We start from the raw sequence: 23,984 nt of genomic DNA, 5'->3' as shown, positions 1-23,984 counted from the left end.
AGCCCCAAAAAGTTCCTTGAGTTGTACGTGAATGTCAGCAGCATTCACGGTATCCTCAAATCGCCTCTGGAGTTCATCAGACATTGAAGCTTGCATATAGCATTAGGCCTTGATATCATGGTCCCACCATTTATTAAGTTTGGCCAACTGTTCCGGACTTATATCAGCTGGTGCTTCCTTCGGAGGAGATTTTTCTAACACGTAGAACATCTTCTCCGAGGTCAAGACAATCTTCAACTTACGGAACCATTCCGTATAGTTTGCGCCAGTCAGTTTATTTTGTTCGAGAATAGAGAATAGTGGATTGCGCGAATTCATCTTAATGAAATACTGAAAAGAAACAGACAATAATCAGTGATTGTTTAATTAATTTACTAAGACATAAAATAGGCGAAATTTATTTTATGAATCTCACTCTCACTATTTTAACGATTTCACTACCCTCTAGTGAAAACGGGAAACTGTTTTCCTTAGTGGGAACATGGAGTCCAATTGACAAACTATGGTCCCGAATAATATCAACCAACCATAATTTTCAAAAGGTAGAGCCCAATTGCTTCCAAAGCAACCTCCACGTTTTTACCTCATGTCCAATAAGGGCCCAATAATATGACGCCGTTTATTGTGACACGTCAAGATGACCCATCAATATTAAGTTGTGATGGACGGTCGCCATGTGGATCCCCCAATAATATGAGCCGATCCCATGGGAGTTCCACCCAACTTACAACATGTGTCGATCCAATGTACAGCTTTCCGACGAACGGGCCCTCCCAATAATATGAGCCGGACCGTATCCGCGGGTAGCATCTCATACATTGATCGTTGATGGAAGGTAGGAACATTTAAACAATATTTAAATTTCATTTATTTATCTTGATATCAATTTTAAATCATATTTAAAATGAGGGATTTTAATTTTTGAAAATTTGTCTCATCATTTAAAATTTGTATGCTTGCGGGATTCATACAATTTAGTCTAAACATGCATACAACGATAATATCATATATTATATTTTAGGATGATCGATTCCATTACTAATCGACCCGTGGTTGCCAATCACGAGTCTAAGTCCAATCCTAGGTGATATGCAAGTATGCAATGCAATCCTATTACATTGTGCTTCCAATTTACATTTCTTCAGTCTTTATTTTCTGCTGGGCCCACCTCCGTCTTCAAATCTTCATCTCCCACTAAGTATAATGTATTTACAATAAATAACTATGACAAGTAGGGGATACATTTTAAGGGGTGGGAACGGGCCATAAACCAGGCCCACTTTTATTACATATGACAATTCATATTGGGCCATAAACCAGGCCCATTAATAAATCCAACAACAATAAAAACAAATGTAAATTCCCTAACATACACCTACAAAATTGGTCATGCCAATCGATCATCCTTATCCAATAATATTTAATTCAAAATTAATTTATTGGATAACATGCAATGACAATTAAATTAAAAAGGATAAAATCATATTCCATATATAAAATCTTATTTTACATACAAAATCATATTTTATCTTTTTATCAAATAAAATCATATTTTACATATAAAATCCAATTTTATATATAACATCATATTTCACTCAATATTTCCATAAGATCATATCTTATCATCAATTGTACCAAAAATAATTAATTTCATAAAATCTGATTTAACGGATAAAATCTATAAATTTTCCAAAAATTCAAATTTATCCAAAAATCAATTTTAAAATTTTCGGACTCGAACAATTCGATCCGACGCCTCGTGGACCAATCAAAAACAATTTTCGATCGGACCAAAAATAGAATTTTAACATATTAAAATTTTAATTAAAAAATAAAAATAAATTTTCCCGGGCCGCCCGGGACGATCCCGAGCAGCCCGCGCCTCAAAAGGGGCTCGGGCCGGGCAGCCCGTCGCTGCCCCTTGGGCAGCGACGATCGCTGCCCGTGTTTTGCCCGTCAAAAAATTTAATTTTAAAAATTTGTTTTGTTTCAAAAACCGAGGCTTTAAAAATTTTTGTACAATTGATTAATTTAATCGCTTGATCTGAGCAACCTGGCTCTGATACCACTGTTGGAGAACGGTGATCAGATCAATCAGAATTGATACCCGGTGCAGCGGAAGTTTTAAAATTTTATATGGAACGATTCCATATCATGGGTATCAAAACTTTACGATTAAATTGTGCGTGTAAAAATTAAATAACAATTAAATTTTTACCTTGAAATCTCGAAACGAGATTATGGACACCAACAGATTACTCTGCTCTTGTTGTATATCCCAGGAACTGATGGACGAACAATTCTTCAATCAGGTCCACGAACAGAAGTTTAATCCCTCTGATAGATTGCACTAGAAAATCTATCAGAAGTTTCTACGAAGAGAATTAACGAATTTGATCCGTTAAACCAGACTGCAAATTTGAAATTCACAGGCTGGAATTTTCGAGCAGAGAGAGGAGAGGGGGCGGCCACACCTAGAGAGAATAACTAGGGTTTTCGAAAATTTTGTGACCTCTGTTGTCTAATTTCTGTACTACAATAACTTATTTATAATGTGGGCTGCTAACAGCTTAGGGCCCATTAGTCATAAGTTCAAGCCTGACAAGCAAAGCCCGCATGTTCAGAAATTAATATAAAATTCATCGTGACTCAGATTGATAAACCAATTTCACCAATGTGCAAAGAAACTATTTCTGCATCTTTTAAAGTCAAGATAAATTTTCTGAATCCGAATTCAGTGATTTCCAAAAATGTCCATCCTTATGTCATTTTAGGAAATCTTACTCTTCTACTCTGATATAAGAAGTCCTACTTCTTTGTTCATTAAATTTAACTCTTTAAATTTAACTATCTCAACGGGAATTAGAAATCCATTACTTGTGTGACCCTCAATGGTTCAGGGATACAGCTAGCCGTGGGCTCACAACTCCTTGTGACTCGGAACAACAATTTCCGACTTGCCCATCGAATCATGGTAAGAGCGCCTAGCAACATCGCCCCATGATTCCCTAGGTATCACTGATAGTGTCTGCAAGAACCAATAGATTTTGGTTAGCGTACAGTACGGTCCCTTCATCCAAATATCCCGATCGAATCAACAACCATTGGTAAATCGAGAGTCGTTCGAGATTCGATAACTATGCAATACATCTTGAAGATCAAATAGTGACATCACATGTGCTACTAAGAAACCATTTCTTAAAACACATCATGTACTCTGGCCAGAGATTCGTCACACTAATATCTCCTCAGATTGCATAAGATATCCACACTATCAAGTATGTGGTGAATCCTTGACAACAAAGCATCGACTCCTATATGTGTCGTAACTGTACCCAATCCCGACACCTGATGACCCCAAAAGAGTCGGTAAACGAGTCAAAGTACAGTACTAGCATATAGAGTCTCAATGATGTTTCAAGTAGTAAGGACTAATGGTGTACAACCAAAACTGCGGACTTTATCCACTCGATAAGTGATAACCACTTGGAAAGTCCGAATAGGGTAATTCGATCATTCATCATATGAATATCCATTTGCATGCTTCGAACATCTCTATGTTCCCTACCAATGAAACGTGGTACTCTGCATCGCAAATGCTAGTCTCAAACTCGAGCGATCCTTATCTTTATTTTCGGACGGCTCAATCGACTAGGAACTGTTTAGAATATACAGTGACTATAAGATGTGTTTCATAATAGCCATCTCCATGTGCCACCACATCTTACATACACTATATTATATTCAAGGTCTTCATCTAAACATCTTATAGTATGTCACAACATAATAATATGATAAAATATAAAGTAAACGCCATTATAAAAGTGTAAATTATATTAAACAAAAGATTGTTTATACATAAAGTCATAAAAGCCCTTAGCCACAAGTTGGCTCACCGGGCACCCACTCTTTCAGATTTTGGGATCCCGAGGATGAGATCACGTAAGGACTCAACGACTCTCCCAATCGTGGTGGTGCCACGTATCCAAATCCCCTAGACTTTTGTGCGACTATAAGAAGTATGCTGACGCTAGGTGAAATTCTACAAATCAGGCCACTCGCAGTATAGCCCACAAAACGTCTAAACAAAAAGGGCGTACAGCCCGCTGAAATCAAAGATTTGGGCTCGCAATGAATGCATAAGAAAACATAAAGCATTAAGCCAAAAAAAAAATCTCAAACAACAAAATACAAGTTCCCCATTCTAGAACAAGTATTGATGCAAGTATGTGATTTAAGGGAAACTCAAGAACCAATCTGTCTTGAGTGCTTTATCCCGCTAAAACGATGAATGTTTGTACCTTTCGACTCGAATAGCTCCAACTCTGGATAAGCTACAAAAGAGGTTATATCAAAATCTATACAACCTAAACAACAACATCTCTCAAGGTAAACTCTTTACCGCTCTTCGTCCAACTCTTCGATGATCGACTTCTGCTAAATTTGGGCTCAACAAACTTCAAACAAATTTGTTCGGAGAAAAAATAATATCAACAACGACGAACAAACTCAATAGCCAAAGTTCATCAACTCAAATGGTTCAAAATCCCAAAACTCAAACCGGCGGCATAACGGCTATAAACCGATCAAATCGGAAACGCAGACAGCAATACAACATTGAAAACAACTCAATTCAATGCTAAAACATAAAAAACAACTCAAATCCAACACATCTCAAAATCTCCATTTTCGAATTAGGCTTCCAAAAATCATAACAATTCCAAACGACGCTCTATTTCAAAACCGACTGAGAATAATCGATAAGAACTAGCTCAAGAGCAACATAACCGAAACTCAATAGATTCTAATAATATCCAAAAATAAAAGTATAACTGATCCGAGAAAAACTTACTATGCAACAAAGCTCTCACTGCTGTGATCGCTAATCTGCCTTCAGATTTAATTTCTAACGGACGGATCGACCGGAAAATGAAATCTGAAAGCTTGGAGAAAATATTAGGCGTCTTCAATGGAGGGAGGACGAGTTGTAGGAGGATGGTGGAGTGAAAATTAAGTCAAACTAGCTATAAATATCTAACAAACTCCATATTTGCATTTTAGTCCCTAAAATTTCCGAAAATTGCAAAATAGACCCTGATTAAAATCAAGTCGGCTCTTGAATTTTGTAATCTCCAATTATCTCAAATAAACTCAATTAAGATAAATTGGGGGCATTACAATTCTCCCCCTCTAAGAAGAGATTTCGTCCTCGAAATCAATATAATCAATCACATAAGATAGAATAAAGAACAAAATACAGTAAGAAGAACTCATGTCATTCGAATAACTCTGGAAATCGCTGTCTCATATCAGATTTTGTCTCCCAAGTCGCTTTCTCGACTCCGTGACGGCTCCACTGAACTTTCACCAAAGGAATCGACTTGGTTCTAAGTTGTTTCTCCTTTCGGTCAAGGATCTGAATCGGTCTCTCAAAGTAGCTTAGAGTCTCGTCAAGCTCGGCTTCGTCAGGCTAAAGAATAGAAGGATATGGATGGTATTTCCGCAACATAGAGACATGAAAAATGTCGTGAATACCAGATAAATATGGAGGAAGTGCAAGTTTGTAGGCAAGATCGCCTAATTTCTCGAGAATCTCATACGGTCCGATGAATCTCGGAGATAACTTCCCTCTCTTTCCTAATCTAACGGTGCCTCTGAAAGGAGAAATCTTCAGGAATACTCGATCTCCCTGATCGAAACTCAGAGTTCTACGTCTGATATTTTCATACTCTGCCTGCCTATCCTGAGCTGACTTCATTCTCGTCTGAATGATCTTTACTTGATCTGTCATATCTCAAAGCATATCCGGTCCCAAATCAGGTGACTCGGACACATCGTTCCAAAACAAAGGAGATCGACACTTATTACCATACAAAGCCTCAAAAGGCGCCATACCGATACTCGCTTGATAACTGTTGTTGTAAGAAAAACTCAATAAGAGACAAAAAATCCTACCAACTGGTGCCAAAGTCTAGCACTACTGCTCAAAGCATATCCTCTAACGTCTGGATAGTCCGCTCTGACTGTCCGTCGGTCTGAGGATGATAAACTGTACTCAGATGCAATCGAGTACCAAGTGCCTCTTAAAGACTGTGCCAAAAGTGCGATGTGAATCTAGGGTCTCGGTCTGAAACAATCGACTTCGGCACACCATGCAATCTCACAACTTTGCTAACATATAACTCAGCCATCTGATCGTGACGATACGTCATCCTGTACGGAATAAAACAGGAAGACTTCGTCAATCTGTAGATCACTACCCAAATAGCATCGCATCCTTGAACAGATCGCGGTAGCTTCGTGACGAAATCCATCGAAATGTGATCCCACTTCCATTCAGGAACAGATAGACTGTGCAACAGACCACCCGGTCGCTTCCTCTCTGTTTTCACATGCTGACTGTTCAAACATCGAGATACAAAATCTCGCAACATCGCTCTTCATCTTCTTCCACCAAAACTGACTCTTCAGATCTTTTTACATCTTCCTAACTCCAGGATGAATACTGAACCGACTGCAATGTGCCTCTCGGAGAATACGCTTCCTCAACTCCGCAATATCAGGCACAACAATACGGTTATTCACAAACAAAACATCATCTCTAACCTGGAATTCAGACTAATCCCCCGATATGACTTTCTCTACTGAAATCTAAGTGCTCGGATCAGACTTCTGTGCTTCCTTGATCAGAATAAATAACTCTGGCTCGGCTTGAATAGCAAACACTCTGATAGTCCTCCTATCTATCTCAAACTCCAAACCAGAAGTGCAACAATCATCGATCAACTGAGAAACACCGATAGTAGAAAGAGATAAAGAACAAAGCTTTCGGCTCAAGCCATCTGCAGCTACATTCGACTTTCTCGGGTAATACTTTATTTCATAGTCGAAATCCTTCAACAAATTTAACCATCTTCTCTGTCTCATATTCAGTTCATCCTGTGAAAACAAATACTTAAGGCTCTTATGATCAGAAAAGATCTCGAAATACTTAGCATACAGATAGTGATGTCAGATCTTCAGAGAAAAAATGATTGCAGCGAGTTCAAGATCATGAACCGGATAACGAGTCACGTGCGGCTTTAGCTGCCTCGATGCATACGCTATCACATGCTTATGATGCATAAGAACACATTCCAAGCCTCGGTTAAAACATATCAATACACGGTAAAACCTCCAGTACCTAATGGAATAGAAAGAATCGAAGCATTGGTTAGTCTCCTCTTCAGATCAACAAAGCTAGCCTGACAATCTGCAGTCCAGATAAAAGGCGCATTCTTCTGAGTCAGCTGGGTAATCGTCTTGAAAATAGAAGAGAATCCCTCGATGAATCGGCGATAACAACGAGCTAAACCCATAAAGCTTTGGATCTCAGGCACTGATGTCGGTCTATTCCAATTCATAACCGCTTCGATCTTGCTGGGATCGACAGAAATACCATCTCCTAAAATAATATGACCGAGAAAGACAACTCGATCCAACCAGAACTCACACTTAGATAGCTTGGCAAACAACTTCTCAACCCGCAAAATATGCAGAACGATCCTCAAATGCTCTGCATGGTAAGTGCGGTTCTTCAAATAGATAAGAATATCATCGATGAAGATAATAACAAACTCATCCAAATAACGTTGAAAGGTACGATTCATGTTTAGAAAAATACTCGCAAGCGTACGAGTGTCAAGTTTTAATATAGTGATAGAGAGAGTGTCATTTCCACAAGGAGTAAATTGAAAATATTCAATATTTGTAATTAAAATAGTCTTAATTTTATTTAGAAAATTAAACTTTAGAGATTTGCTGATAAATTAAATAAATAATAAAGTTTGAAAAGTGTGCACACACAATCCTTAAGAGATTATCAATCAAAGAGAAATAGTGTAGAGGTTTTGATTTCACCTGGTCTCGACAATATTCATTTCTAATTAATCAATTTTCATGCGTTCATTTCAATTAATAACCAAGAACACATAGAGTATACTATTTCCCTCTCCCGAGTATCAAATAGAATGTATCAATTACAGATCAATTATAATATCCCTATTAAGAATCTATTTGTAATGATATGTGTAAAAATATGTTCTTTCTAGGCTCTATTAAAGTTATAAGCTCTCCCGAGTCATATAAAGAATTAATAGTGTGAATTCTATGATCCTATTTTAAATCCCCTCTCCCGAGTACCGGATTCTGAACAAATATGACAACTCAATTTATGGCCAGTAAATTGAAAAGACTATCAAAACTAGAATCACAATTAATTTAGAAGAACTCAATAAAATCAATAATTCATAAACACGTCTTGACCAGGTTACATCAACCTCTAGACTTCAAAAGTTTAGTTCATAGTAAAATTTAAAACAACCCAAATCATGTTTAATAATTCAAACATAATTCCACAATCAAAAGAAATAAATAAAGAAGAAATAACAAAGACGTAGTCTTTCTTTCGTGTCCGGTTGAAAAGCTCCGTCTTCGTCAAGCAATCTTCAATTCACGATCTAAAAATCTCACAAAATTTTCTCTCAAAAGTGTTGTTGTGTGAGGCGGCTAGACTCCTACATTAGGTCTGAAAAACTTTCTTAAATACTCCCTAAAAATAGTCCAAAATCAACCCAAAAATATCTCAAAGTTTCCAAAATTACAGAAACACTTCGTCAGACAATCAGCGACGTGCGGGCGCGCATAAAGTTCTGCCTTGAATATTCAAACATCTCGATCACGCGCGGGCGCACGTCATTCCTGGGGCGGGCGCTCATAACTCTCTAGAATTTTCCCACACTTTCTTCAAGTAACGCGCGGGCGCGCGGAATCCAGGCGCGGGCGCGCATGCTGCTCGGGTCCATCTTCATCTTTTCTTCAAAATATTGGACCATCTTCGCTCGCTTCGCCTTTTTCTTGACTCCTTTGATTCCATCCATCAAAAATTTGTTAGTTGTTGTATCTCCTAACATCCAACACAAACAACAGCAAATTTCACGTAATTCCCCTCGAAATTAAACAATTATCCAATAATATCAATAAAAATTAAGTGCACAAAATGCACTTATCAAATTCTCCCAAACTTAAATGTTTGCTAGTCCCGAGCAAAACCAATCAAGACTCAAAATCAAAGCACAAAATACTCACTCAACCAAGTCAAGACAAACCAAGAAATATTATGAATTAATGGCCTTAGCAAAATATTTAGAAAAACATTTTTTATCCAATCATATCGAACTATCAATTTTTATTTTCAACAAACACATACTAGTGAACCTAAAAAACTTACAAATCCCGCAACTCACGTTCAAAATACTCTTATCCAAATCAATTCACACATTTATAGATCATGAGGACTTTATAAGGTGACAGGGTCAAACGATAGGATAAATTACAGTTGAAAACACGCAAAATCAGGTTATTTCACAAAAGAAAAGTGTGTGCGTGTTTTGGCCAAAAATTCTTATTCATTAAAAGTGTCAATCAATCATCCATAGGCTAAATTCTCGCAACCCTTCTCCACTAGTATATTGGGCAACTGTGACTCGGTCACTAAGACTTAATTAGCCTGTAACGTAAGGCCTGGATCATGGCTACAAACAAAGGAATAAGAATTCAAATTAAGGAGTAAATTATGCTCAAACTCAAATTTCTACTCCTTTTCATTCACATTTTCACACTTTTCCTTCACTTCATTGATTTTTCCAATTTTTCACAACTTCTTTTTCACAACCTTTTCTTTCAAACCCCTTTTCAAATCTCTTTTCTACCAATTTTTTTTTCACAACTACCTTCTTCATTTTCAATTCATCCACCACACCATTCCATTTTTCACAAATAAAAATAGGAGCATATTACATTTTAGCATTCAAATTACTCCCTTAAAGGTAGGAATTAGTGTTTAGGTTATTCATAGGTAGTCAATGTAGGACCTTGAAATGATGACGAATGAGGGTTTTGTCACACGTTTACACGCATGTCATTCGATTTTCAATAAAGCTCAAACAAGGTACTAGGGATAAATATTTTGATTGGTAGCTTGAAAGGCACAAACGATTTCAGAAAAATTTCCTAAATCATTCCTAAGTCACAGTTGTGCCCGTATTGCACCTCAAAGGGTGTCCGAACTAGTTCTAGACAATCTCAATTCACAAGTAAATCACATGAATTTTAACCAGTGCAGAAAAACATAATCATCAGCAGTAAACGATGATCTTCAACAAAATTCAGAACATGTACCTAAAGTACTCATGTATATCTCGTGAAGGCTCAAAGGGCATCTACGGTAAGTTCCAACGAAAATTAAGCCCAAGGATCCCAAAAAATTTCCTCATTTATTTTTATATTTGTATGTTTTAACTCAGACTTAAGCACAATCACAGAATATGTAGGGATTCATTCATCTAATTAGTTTACCACCAAAAATTCTTTTAAGTACGATCATGGATTTGAGATAAAAGAAAAGATTTGCATCATTGGCCAATGTCTTTTCATTTCTTTCATGGTTTCTTGAACTTAACTCGCATCCACACAACAATTCTCACTTTACCAACCTCACACACTATTCTTGTTAAGAAATCCATCCCACCACCAACACAGCACAGAAAACTAAACAAAAAGAACCAAAAACAAAAAAAGAAAACGCATAAAAACAATAAAACTCAGCAACAAATTCCAACATAATTGAATCAAGACCCCCCCCCCCCCCCAAACTAGGTACAATCATTGTCCTCAATAATTTAATCAAGAAAGAGTACGGACATGTACCTCAACGACGACCGTCAATGGTATTCGCTCTCCTAACTATCATCACTATGAGCAACATGTGCCGGGTCCAAAGCACCAAAAGTAGGTGGCCACTGGGGATAAGGAGGAAAATGATGAGCCGAGCTTGCAGCATGAGGAAACTGGTGGCTCAATGCACCAGTGAATCCCATCATATAATCCATGAAAACTCCAGTCGTCTGCTGAAATTGATGGAACTCCTGACGATGCTGGTGCAGATCCTCCTCAATCGATGTAACTCGGGCGTCCAGAGAAAGAGGCGCCTGAGTCTGTGGTACTGGAACTTTTTGGGCTTCTGCTCTCGCATTGTATGCTCGTCGGGCTGCACATTTTCGCAATTCACTATCAGATGGATGACGAGTAGAAGAACCACCACCGGGTATAAGAGTCGTGGGCTTCAGCAACTCTTCAGTAGGGCTCCAATCAACTCCCACTGCTTCACATAAATCAGTAATAATCGATGGCAAAGCGAGCCCCCCCCCCCCCCCCCCCCCACTCGAATGACCAGTAAAAAATATTCTGAATAGTTTCTTGGCAAATACGGCCTAAATCCAAAGCCATTCATTAAACAATGCAATACACAAGAATCGCCCTCTCTTTTGCACTAGTAGAATTTTGAGTTTTTACTTCGCTATTTTTTACTTCGGCAATTAGAAATTGTGAAGTAATATATAACAATAGACTTCGATAATAAAATTGACGAAGTAAAAAAACATTTTATACTTCGGATTTTAAAAAACACGTGCTTCATAACTAATTTTTAGTAAGAATTTACATCGGCATAACAATTTCTATGAAGTAAAAATTAAAAAATAAATTTTATAATATATATTTGCTGAAGTAAAAAACTTTTTCCCTTTAATTCTTACACAGATAAAATCGATCCCCTTTTTCTCTTGCCATAAGACGCCGATTATCTGTCCCCAACGTTCCTCCCGTCCTCCGCCGCTGTAGCAAGCTACTCGTCAACACTTGAATTCGAAAGCCGATGGTATGAAGCCTTCTATTTTGGTATCAATTCCCGTCTCTCTTTCGTGCACATTGTTCAACCTCGTCAGTTGATTTATAACAGTTGTCCCCTTTCTCTCTAGCCCTAGGCCGTCGATTCTCTGTTCCACCACCGCCGAAAGCTGCTCGTCAACACTTGAATTGGAAAGTCGACGGTCTGAAGAATCCTTCAATTTTGGTATCAATTCAGTATTTAAGCCAAATCTCGTCTCTTGTTCGTGCACATCGTTCAACCTTGTCAGTTGGTTTCAGGTGTAGTATGCTTGTGTTGATATATTTTTGTGCTTTGAAATAGACTGGAGCTTGAATAATGCTTTTAAATTAAAAATTCTTGTTTGTACTTGTGATTTATTAAAAAAAGCTTGTTATTTACAAATACCGAGTCAAGGAATAGATTCGTAATTCTGCATACATCGATTACCCGTTGTTTGCGTTATCATGTGTGTTCGTGGCTATTAAACCTTGGAAAGGTGGTCTGTTCTTGTACCTTAACATTCGCGGCTATTAATCCCAAATATTCAGTGCTCAAGAATTGGGATTCTAGTGTGCAAATTACTTTATATCGTATCTTGTTCTCGGTTTTCATTTTTGAAAAAAAATAATGAATGATGAAATGTACAGCTAAAGAAATCTGTGTTTTGTGCGAACTGTGAAAGATTTATCAACATTTACTCCGTTTGCCATCAATGAAGTCTTCAAGTGTTCATGTGTACATTTAATTCAAGAAACATTACAGAGAAACTTGCACACATCATTCATTCCATCATGCTAATGAGGACTGATTTGCAATTTCATGATGAAATATTTGTAGATATTATGAATTTTAAGTAAAATGGTTCGGTCAGGCTTCCCATGTAGTGGTCACATATATATAGTATTGTACATTATTTGGATATAAATTTTTTTTATTGAAAACAATATATTTTTAATGTATTATTTTAGAGAAGTTGATGTTTGATTGAACTTTTATGATTTTAGAAGCATTTCACCGCAATCTAGCTCCGGTATATTTTCAGGCTCGCAGGCCCCGCGATTGTAGTTTATTTGCTGAATAATATTATTTCCGTGTCTTCGCAGATATTTTGCGGCCATCAGGGTAATCTTGAACTCGCTGCTTCTACTTTGGGAAACAGTGTTATTTAGCTTCTGACATATGGAGTAATGATAACTACATCGAACTAGTAAATTACATCATTAATAATTAGTACGTAACTAAAAATTATTCATCATTGGTACTGTGGAAAATAAAAAAAATTTCTTTTCTTTATGAATCTACATCTTTGGCTCTAGTGATATATGTTGGATCTCACGTGCTGGTAAAGAAAATATTCTTACTTAGCAGGGGTAAAACTATTGAAGTCCAAAGAAATCCCATATACTGAATATTTTATCTCATTTATATATGTTTGGGTATTTGAAATTTTAGTCATTTGTTTATTTTTTTTGAAATGTTAATTATGGTGTGGTTTTTGGATTGCTTGAATCATTTTATATGAATTGTCATTTCCTTTTAGTTCTTCTATTTCGGCCCTTCTTGGCTCTTGGAATGAATGAGTTATTGAATTTGCATTTTGCTTAGGTTCTTAGTTATGGAAGAAGAAGGTCTGTGATATTGGATGCTCCAAAAAGCGATCCACAATGTGTTCTTGGAAACATTTTGGCAGCTCATTTTCTCTGCTCCGTGGATTCATCTCGTGCTTCGCTACATAAAGAAATGGAATATTTGTGTGTGTGTGTGTATGTATATTCAAGAAAGGCGTAATTAAGTACCCGAAGTGCAACTTTTTTGAACTTATTCATGCCTATGAACAGTTTTAGCTGATCCAAAACTACGTTGTCGAGTGGCGTATAAAGCTTACATGCAGATTTTTATATACCAGCTTTTGTCATCATTTTTGTCATCTTAGTCTCTTACATGCAAATTTTTTTAACTAGAATAGAGTAAATATACGATATTGTGATGCGGGATCGTTTTCTGGAGATGGAGAAAATAAGGGTCTCAACATTGTCTTTCATATAATTATTCATCTATGATTTGACAGTTTGTCTTACTAATGTATGCATATGTGTCGTGAATGAGATCCGATTCACTTCTCAGGGTTTGGTTCGTAATTATATCATCTACGCTACCGCCCTTCTTCAGGTACTTGTTTCCCCCTCTGTTTTCTGTTCTTTTTTTGTCTTCCTTCTTGAGCTCATCTTCTGTGTTAGAGTTACTATTGTATTCATGTGATGTTTCTTATTATGCATTGCATAGCTGCAATTTGAGGTTTGGTCTGGAGGTTTTGTTATTTTTTTTGGAATAAATATTTTTTTTAAAGATTTATAGTGAGATATTTATTTTGAAATCTGTTTTTTTTTAAACAAAAAAATCTAAGATGTGGTTTCTGATTATCTTTTTGGATTCTTCTGTTTATTATCCCATGGCATGTTCTTCATTTTCTTTTGCTACATTGGCCCCGAGCGAATTAATATGTACTACTTCCGGTTCCATGAGAGGAATGTGATGTATAATAGGTAATTAATGTTAGAATTTGTTTTCTCTTCCAATGCACATGTACATTTAATATGTTTCACAAATTTTTCGGACACATTTCAGTTGGAGGGTATAATAGATAGCAAATAACTATTTTTGTGCTAGTTCATATCTCACATTTTTCACATGTTCAGGAATATGGAGGTTTCGGTTCTGCGCCTATCTATGTTTATAGGTTCGAGCCTTCTCTTTTTTTTCTTGGTTTTGTGCATAAACTTTTAAGCCAAGTCGATTGGTCGAAATAATGTGCATGCGTGAATGTGTGTGATATATTGCACTAGTGTAATAGTAATAGGTGTTATAGTGGCTAAACTGCATTGGAGCCTTTGTGAATGTTGAAAGAGAATAACATAAGTTTTTTTCAAAATTTCAGCTCGCATTACTATTTTAAAAATTTTAAATTTTATTGAAGGATGTATCCATAGGTAGAGATATATTATATTATAGAGGTATTAGGTACAAAGTGAATAGACGAGGGTTTAAATTTATGATTATTAGTGTTGTCAACTTAATTTGATATGATTTTGTTGATTTTTGCAGTTGTTCGTTGATTTTTTTCAAGAAACACATAGGTAGGGTAATAAAATCGATTCCTCTACTACAGTTTTTGCATTTGTTACTTTGTATTTGCAGTTTGGGTATAGCCTGTAACTATTTTCTTATTTGTTGCTTCTGCAGAAATTCCTTGCAAATAACTTGAATCTCCTGTGGTCCAAAGCTTGTGAGTCAATTGGTACTTTTCTTTTCCAAAAGTTTTTTGTATTTCAGTTGCTAAAAGGAATTCATGGTGAGGTCATTTCAAGCAAAAGACCACGTGCATTTGGTTTTCTAGTTGTGAATATATGTTTAGATTAGAGAAACTGTTTATTTAGGTAGTGTCAATAGTACATCCCATTACAATATATATAGCTAAACTTGAAAGTAGCATCCTATCTCTACTCGCTCGCACCCAAATCTAACAAATCTGAACATGGATTCTTGTACTACACAGTCGACAAGTTCTTGATGGAATCTGATTTTAACTTTCTAGATGTTTCTGCAGTGGAGCATTAAGTGCTCACAAGAGAAGTTAAAAGGCTACGAAACTTGTATAAGCAACAGACTTCACTGCCACAACAACAACAGATATTTTTTAGAACTTGTTGGCTTGGCTTTATAAATTGAGCATCATATGCTAACACAGAGCTAAATTCTGGTATCTCCAAGACTTGAATTGCTGAGAATCGATCTTGGCAGCAAAGATGATCTTAACTTTCAATACCCATAACAAGCTGATACATGTCAGCATGCATACCAAATAGGTTGTTGCCTTTGATTTGGATTTTAGTTTGCAACTAGTTGCCTTGTTGGTTTACCGTGACATTCCTTTTTTTGAATTTCAGTTTGCAGGATGCATCAAGAATAAGGTGTACAGACAAAAACAATTTGATAAAGTTAGAAGTGAATGGAGTGAATTTGTGTACTCGCATGTAGGTGCTTGAATATGTCGTTTAACGTTGGGATGATACTTTTTTTTTTTTTGGGAAATACGTTTTGAGGAAATACGTGTGGATGTGTACATGTTTAGTTTTAAGGAAGTATGTGTGGATTTGTGCATATAATTTCGGGTTATTTTGGTGGATATATTTGTTGATTTATGTATGTGTCGTTTTGGGATAGATTTATTAATATTATTAGTGTATTTTTAAGTTTAAAAAATATATTTATAGCATTATTGTATCTAAATTTTCTTGCTTTGGCAATTTTAGAATAAATGAAGTAAATCAAAGAATTTACTTCATCGTTGTATGTAAATGTCATAGTCATATGTATTATATTGCTTCGGCAATTTTAGTAGTCGACGAATATGGAAGTAAATCATTATCTTCTACTTTGTCTATTAATGAAATTATCGAAGTGCAAATTATTATATTACTTTGGTAATTTCATTAAAATACAAAGTAGAAAAATGCATTTTAATACGGTAATATAGGAAATTAACGAAGTAAAAGACATTTTTTCACTTCGTCTATTAATGGAATTGCCGAAGTAAAAGCTACTCTATGATTTCGATAATTTCAATAATAATCAATGTAAAAGAATGCATTTTACCTTGGTTATGTACAAAATTAACGCAGTAAAAGACTATTTCACTTCGGCTATAGACCGAAGTAAAAGCGTAGTTGTTACTTCGTCAAATTCATTAATTGACGAAGTACAAGAATATGTTTTACTTCGCAACTTATGGAATTAGCGAAGTAACATATATGTTTTTACTTCGGCACAGGTCCAATTTTGGACCTGTTCTGCCTCCATGAATCGACCAAAGACTTCGGTAATTATACTCCTATGACTTCGGTTATTAACCGAAGTCTTTCGCGTTTTTTGTACTAGTGTTGTGACCTCATGGTCGTGGTCAGTGGGCTTAAGTCTAGCGCAAACCAACATGTACCACCGCTTGGCGTCACTCTTCAAGTCTACCTTACTCAGCTTTGACGGTTTGTGATCACTTCCTAGCCTCCATTCGGCTCCTGCGACACATATGGTTTGAATAACGGCATCATAATCAATTTTCCCAGACTTATACGCAACATATTCATCATTGTCCACTGGCGGGATGTGAAACAAATTATTAATCAAAACAGAGTCAAAAGGCACCATCTTGTCTCTCACCAACACCTTGAACTCGACGTGCTTAACCTTCAGATTTGCATAAAATTCCCTAACCAAGGAAATCACTGCTTCTTGGGGCTATTTAACAAATTGAAGCCACTGCCGCGCTAGGACTTCATCACCTACATTGCACCTAATAATCCTATTCGGCTCAAATCCAATTGTAGTATTAAACCCCCTCTCAGGCAGGAGATTCTTAGATAATAATGTTTGAAAATACTCTTCGGCCTGTTTATCCCAGAAACGATGAGCATCAAAAGTAGGGGCCCAAGAAGAAAAAGCTCCAAATTTAGTTTTTTTCTTAGGGGCCATCGTTCAAACACTTAGCAGGCAAAATAACAATCCAAAATTCAATAACAACAAGCAACGGCCGTGACTCCCCCAAACTTATCAACCCAAGCCACAACACACTCCTCTCTTCAACGTGAAACGAGCACCAACAATAAAACTCAAGAAATCCCACAAATCGGATACAAGTCCAAGCCACAACCTCTACTATCTCAACAAAGCAATAAAACTGATAATTTTCAAACCCTTGATCATAGGAACTTACCACTTAATCAACATTAATCGCAGCAACAATCCAGAAAAAATATATCTTTTTACCGAGCTTGATGTCTCTCCCATGGATGAGAAGAGAAATTAGAGAAGAAGAAGGATTATGAAAGCAAAGAGGAAGAAGTGAAGGAAGAGAACAAGAGTAGAGAGAAGAAAAACTAGAGGAAGGAATCGAGAATGGAGTCGGCACTTTAGAGAAGAAAGGAGAGAAAAATAAAGAAAATTAGGGTAAAATCAGAAGAAGGAATGAGAAAAGAATGGAAGGGAAACGGGATTTAATTCCAGACGGAGCGGGCGCGCATCAGCAGAAGTAGGCGCGCATAGGGGTCTGGCACGATGTAGTTTTCTACATAAAGGACGCACGGGCGCGCCAAAATGAGAAGCGGCCGCTCATGACTCTGTTTGCGCATGATTTGAGGAATTTTCCACGCTCGGGCGCGCCAGAGATACAAGCGGGCACGCATAAGGATCTGTGTTAGTCCTCCGATTTTAAATTTTTTGAGGCGCGGGCGCGCCAAAGTGAAAAGAGGGGGCGCGTGAACTTCTGGAATTTCATTCCTGAGAAACAAAAATTAAGGAAAACGAATCAAAATGTGAGAAAAAGAAAAAAACTAAACACGAAAACGAAATAAAGTTAAAAACAGACAAAAATGAAAATATGGGTTGCCTCCCAAATAGCGCTTGGTTTATAGTCCTCAGCTGGACTTGCACCAGATTTAGGCCGGGTCTGTGAGCAAAGTTCTCTCAGTACTTCGTACTTTGGTACCAAAATAGTGTTTAACCCTTTGCCCGTTCACCTTGAATACCCTTCCATCTGTACATCAAAGCTCAATCGCACCGTGCGGATACACCTTCTCCACCGTAAATGGTCCAGACCATCTGGACTTCAATTTTCCTGGAAATAATCTAGACGGGAGTTAAACAACAATACTTTCTGACCTGGTTCGAATTCTCGAGGTACAATGTTTTTTTCATGCCACTTCTTTGTTTGCTCCTTGTAGATCTTGGCATTCTCATAAGATTCACTTTGAAACTCGTCTAGTTCATTCAACTGTAATTTACGCGACTCCCCGGATACTTCGAGATCCATGTTCAGCTTCTTGAGTGCCCAAAACGCTTTATGCTCTAACTCCAAAGGAAAATGACATGCCTTACCGAATACCAACCTATAGGGCGACATCCCAATAGGTGTTTTAAACGCAGTGCGGTAGGCCCATAATGCGTCATCCAGCTTGATTGCCCAATCTTTTCTATTCGTCTTTACCGTATTCTCCAATATTTGCTTGATTTCTCGATTAGAAATCTCCGCTTGACCATTGGTTTGGGGATGATATGCGCATGCCACCTTATGCCTGACACCATACTTAGTGAGCAAGGTATTAAAAATCTTATTGCAAAAATGCGTACCTTCATCACTGATTATCGCTTGTGGTGTTCCAAACCTTGTAAAAATGTTCTTCTGCAATTACTTTACTACAACACGAGCATCATTAGTAGAGGTGGCAATTGCTTCCACCCATTTCGACACATAATCAACTGCCAATAAGATATAAATGTACCCAAAAGAAGAGGGAAAGGGACCCATAAAATCAATACCCCACACATCAAATCATTCCACTTATAAAATATTTGTGAGAGGTAATTCATGTCATCTAGATATATTCCCCGTTCTTTGACACTTATCGCATGATTTGACTAAGGTATAACTATCTCTAAACAATGTAGGCCAATAAAAACAAGATTGTAGTACCTTAGCGATAGTACGGGTTGCTTGATAGTTATGTTTTTATTGCATTTGTTAGTGTCATTTTTCTGTTGTTTTGCATTTGTTTGCGTGTCTTATTTATGCATTTTGTTCGTATTTCATTTTGCGTGTTTGCATGATTGGTTTCCCGGTTTTGTGGTTAGGTTGTACATTTTGGCGGATACAATGGAAGGAATCTTTGAAGCAATGGAAAAGCTGGAATTTCTGAAGAATTTTTGGCCGCTCGATCTGCAGGAGTTTACCGATCGAGCGGAGAATGTTTTGCGAAGACAGTAGGCTCGGATATTTTTTGGCCGCTTGATCTACAGGAGTTTACCGATCGAGCGGCGCGCGTGTTTTGAAGCCAGTAGCTTGATTATTTTGGCTCGCTCGATCGGCCAATGTTTACCGATCGAGCGAACGGGTCTGTTCAGGAAAGATTTTATATTTTTGGAAACTCTTTTATTTTGGACTCTAGACTTTATTAGGCTTTTTATTCCGTTTTTAGGGGATTATTATGAGACTTGGGGGAGATCTCTAAGGCGGCTAGGTTTTATTCTTTTCAATTTTCTCTCTAGTTTTCTTCTCTTATTTGAATTTTTATTGATTGGGTGATGAATCGTTGTAGCTAAACCTTTTATACTTGGTTGAGGGAGACGAAAACTTGATATATTTTATTCATGAGATTCGATTCGTAGTGTTTAATTCTTGTTAAGTATCAATATTTGATCTGGTTTATTTCATGTTTGTATGCGAGATTTTAGGATTGGCCATCTTAGGATTTTGCTATGCAAACTATAACTAAATTATAATTCAAATCCGTAATTGTTTGAATTAACTAATTTGCGAAGCAACTACGTTTGATATTTTCTGCTGTTGAATTTATTAAATTGTAGGGTCAATTATTGACTAGGCTAAATACAACCGCTGGTGTTTGTGTTGTCTACATTCGTCAGTTTTACTAGTTTGAATGCTACCGTGGATTTAAATCTAATCGCTGGTATTGGGTTAATTTATGGGGTAAGGGTTAATTTAGAATGTTGTTTTCTAATTAGCTAAAATTAAGGTAAAACAAGAATTTGATTTTCAATGACGAATATTTAATATGATTAATTATTTTTAGGGAATCGATGATTGAATGAATGAATATCAAGGGTGTAGTCGACTGATACCAAGTCTCGTCTCTTATTGATTTCTTCAGTTGAATTTTTATTCATGCATGATAGTGATAATATTAAATTTTTAATTGCTTAAATTTCTAGTAGTTAATCTCAATCTCAAAACCCCTTTTATTTTACTTAGGACACATTAAATTTACCTTTTCTCGTGGGAACGATCCATACTCGCACTACTACATTTTTTCATTGTTTAATCTGAGTTGGGTTAATTTGGGCATGACACGACTGAGCGCTACCAAATTTTGGCGCCGTTTCCGGGGAAGGCGTTTAGTTTATTTGTGTTCTTGTTTTTATTTTTATTTTTATATTCTTTCCCCAATGCTTCTCGGGTTTGTTAATGCTTACAGGAGAATCTTCTGAAGAAGAATTCCCCTACGATTTAGAGATAGAGAGAACACTCCGTAGAAGAAGGAAGGAGGCTCATGGGAAACAAGAAAAGGACGAGCTACAGACTGAAATTCCTGAGGATAAGATGGCTGCCAACGCGAATCTGAGTCTTAGAGAATTGGGCACTCCTGATCCCAATCAACAACCTTTATGCATTACTTTTCCTACATTAGAAAATAATGCTACTTTTGAGCTTAAGTCTGGATTGATTCACTTATTGCCTTCTTTTCATGGTCTTGCAGGTGAGGACCCTAACAAACACTTGATGGAATTCCATGTGGTTTGCACAAGTATGAAATTCATGAAGAGGAGCAGATTCAGCTGAGAGCTTTTCCTTTCTCTTTGAAGAGTGCTGCTAAGGATTGGCTATATTACTTACCCTCTGGATCCATCACGACTTGGACTGAGATGAAAAGAATTTTTCTGGATACTTCCTAGCTTCTGAAGCCACAAATATCAGGAAGGAAATCTATGGGATAAAGCAATACACAGGGGAATCATTTCATGAATACTGGGAGTGGTTCAAAAAGCTTTGTGCTAGCTATCCGCAACATCAGATAAGTGAAAACCAATTAATTCAATTGTGCTATGAAGGTTTATTGTCTCATGACAGGAATATGCTGGATGCGGCCAATGGAGGAGTTTTTGTGGATAAAACTCCAGTCCAAGCAAGGAATCTGATAGAGAACATGGCTGCCAATTCTCAACAATTTGGAACCGTCAGGAGTGATCCAACACCCGGAAGGAATAATGAGGTAAATGTTTCTTCCCTTGAACAGCAACTGATTGATCTGACGTCTCTTGTGCGTCACATGGTTGTAGGGAATGGACAAAATATAAAGGTTTGTGGAATTTGCATTGCAAGGGGACATGCTGTTGGAGAACGGCGATCAGATCAATCAGGATTGATACCCGGTGCAGCGGAAGTTTAAAATTTTTATATGGAACGATTCCATAATGGGTATCAAAACTTTACGATTAAATTGTGCGTGCAAAAATTAAATAACAATTATAAATTTTTACCTCCAATCTCGAATCGAGATTATGGACACCAACAGATTGCTCTGCTCTTGTTGTATCTCCCAGGAACTGATGGACGAACTGTTCTTCAATCAGGTCCACGAACAGAGATTTAATCCCTCTGATAGATTGCACTAGAAAATATATTAGAAGTTTCTACGAAGAGAATTAACGAATTTGATCCGTTAAACCAGACTGTAATTCAAAATTCACAGACTGGATTTTTCCTGAGCAGAGGGGAGGGGGGCGGCCACTGTTAGAGAGAAAACTAGGGTTTTTTCGAAAATTGTGACCTGTTGTGTGTAATTTCTGTACTGCAATAACTTATTTATAATGTAGGCTGCTAACAGCTTAGGGCCCATTAGTCATAAGTTTAAGCCCGACAAGCAAAGCCCGCATGTTCAGAAATTAATATAAAATTCATCATGACTCCGATTGATAAACCGATTTCACCAATGTGCACAGAAACCATTTCTGCACCTTTTAAAGTCAAGATAAATTTTTCTGAATCCGAATTCAGTGATTTTCAAAAATGCCCATCCCTATGTCATTTTAGGAAATCTTACTCCTCTACTCTTAAATAAGAAGTCCAACTTCTTTGTTCATTAAATTTAACTCTTTAAATTTAACTATCTCAACGGGGATTAAAAATCCATTACTCTGTGTGACCCTCAATGGTTCAGGGATACAGCTAGCCGTGGACTCACAACTCCTTGTGACTCGGAATAACCATTTCCGACTTGCCCATCGAATCATGGTAAGAGCGCCTAGCAACATCGCCCCATGATTCCCTAGGTATCACTGATAGTGCCTGCAAGAACCAATAGATTTTGGTTAGCGTACAGTACGGTCCCTTCATCCATATATCCCGATCGAATCAACAACCATTGGTAAATCGAGAGTCGTTCGAGATTCGATAACTATGCAATACATCTTGAAGATCAAATAGTGACATCGCATGTGCTACTAAGAAACCATTTCTTAAAACACATCATGTACTCTGGCCAGAGATTCGTCACACTAATATCTCCTCAGATCGCATAGGATATCCACACTCGCAAGTATGTGGTGAATCCTTGACAACAAAGCATCGACTCCTATATGTGTCGTAACTGTACCCAATCTCGACACCTGATGACCCCAATAGAGTCGGTAAACGAGTCAAAGCACAGTACTAGCATATAGAGTCTCAATGATGTTTCAAGTAGTAAGGACTAATGGTGTACAACCAAAACCGCGGACTTTATCCACTCGATAAGTGATAACCACTTGGAAAGTCCGGATATGGTAGTTCGATCATTCATCATATGAATATCCATTTGCATGCTTCGAATATCTCTATGTTCCCTACCAATGAAACGTGGTACTCTACATCGCAAATGCTAGTCTCAAACTCGAGCGATCCTTATCCTTATTAACGGACGGCTCAATCGACTAGAAACAGTTTAGAATATACAGTGACTATAAGATGTGTTTCATGATAGACATCCCCATGTTCTACCACATCTTACATACACTATAGTATATTCAAGGTCTTTATCAAACAACAATAGTATATCACAATATAACAATATGAAGAAAGATAAAGTCATTGCCATTAATAAAAGTGTAAATTATATTAAACAAAAGATTGTTTATACAAAGAGTCATCAAAGCCCTTAGCCACAAGTTGGCTCACCGGGCACCTACTCTTTCAATCTCCCACTTGCCCTAAAGCCAACTAGTCATACTACGTAGACCCATTGCTTCGCGATGTTTGTCAAATAATGGTCCTGGCAAGGGCTTAGTAAGTGGATCAGCGATATTGTCTGCAGAGGCCACTCTTTCGACAGTGATGTCTCCTCTTTCCACAATCTCCCGGATGATGTGGTATTTTCTCAGTACGTGTTTGGATCTTTGATGAGACCTTGGTTCCTTTGCCTGAGCAACGACACCCGTGTTGTCACAGTACACCGGGACTGGACCAACAACTTCAGGAATGACGCCCAACTCTTGGACGAAATTCCTCATCCAAACGGCCTCTTTAGCAGCAGCTGATGCTGCAATGTATTCTGCCTCAGTGGTGGAATCCGCTGTGGTGTCTTGCTTGGAACTCCTCCAAGAGACAGCACCGTCATTGAGCATGAACACAAATCCA

The 23,984-nt window shown here is 37.3% G+C and overlaps 1 protein-coding gene and 1 long non-coding RNA gene across 8 annotated transcripts; one reads left to right on the top strand and one right to left on the bottom strand.

The window, feature by feature from the left end:
• The first annotated feature begins 11,637 nt into the window (after positions 1–11,637).
• On the top strand, positions 11,638–15,957 carry LOC140863120 (uncharacterized). 7 transcript variants are annotated; one of them, XR_012143845.1, is made up of 8 exons: positions 11,638–11,755; positions 11,856–12,024; positions 13,352–13,915; positions 14,443–14,483; positions 14,849–14,880; positions 14,987–15,029; positions 15,351–15,609; positions 15,691–15,957. It is a non-coding gene; the product is annotated as an uncharacterized lncRNA (long non-coding RNA). The 7 variants fall into 7 exon arrangements; XR_012143841.1 differs by lacking the exon at positions 15,351–15,609 and having other exon boundaries at positions 14,987–15,041; XR_012143842.1 differs by having other exon boundaries at positions 13,352–14,483.
• A 2,382-nt stretch (positions 15,958–18,339) lies between these two features.
• Positions 18,340–18,698, bottom strand: LOC140862401 (uncharacterized). The gene is made up of 2 exons (XM_073265422.1): positions 18,458–18,698; positions 18,340–18,413 (listed from the first exon to the last, which is right to left on the bottom strand). Exons 1-2 carry the CDS (start codon positions 18,696–18,698, stop codon positions 18,340–18,342), a joined length of 315 nt encoding a protein of 104 aa, XP_073121523.1.
• Between the last annotated feature and the right edge of the window lie 5,286 nt (positions 18,699–23,984).

Source organism: Henckelia pumila, chromosome 4 (assembly GCF_033568475.1).
Source record: "Henckelia pumila isolate YLH828 chromosome 4, ASM3356847v2, whole genome shotgun sequence".
Lineage (NCBI taxonomy): Eukaryota > Viridiplantae > Streptophyta > Magnoliopsida > Lamiales > Gesneriaceae > Henckelia > Henckelia pumila.
This window is presented reverse-complemented; position numbering and strand designations above follow the sequence as displayed.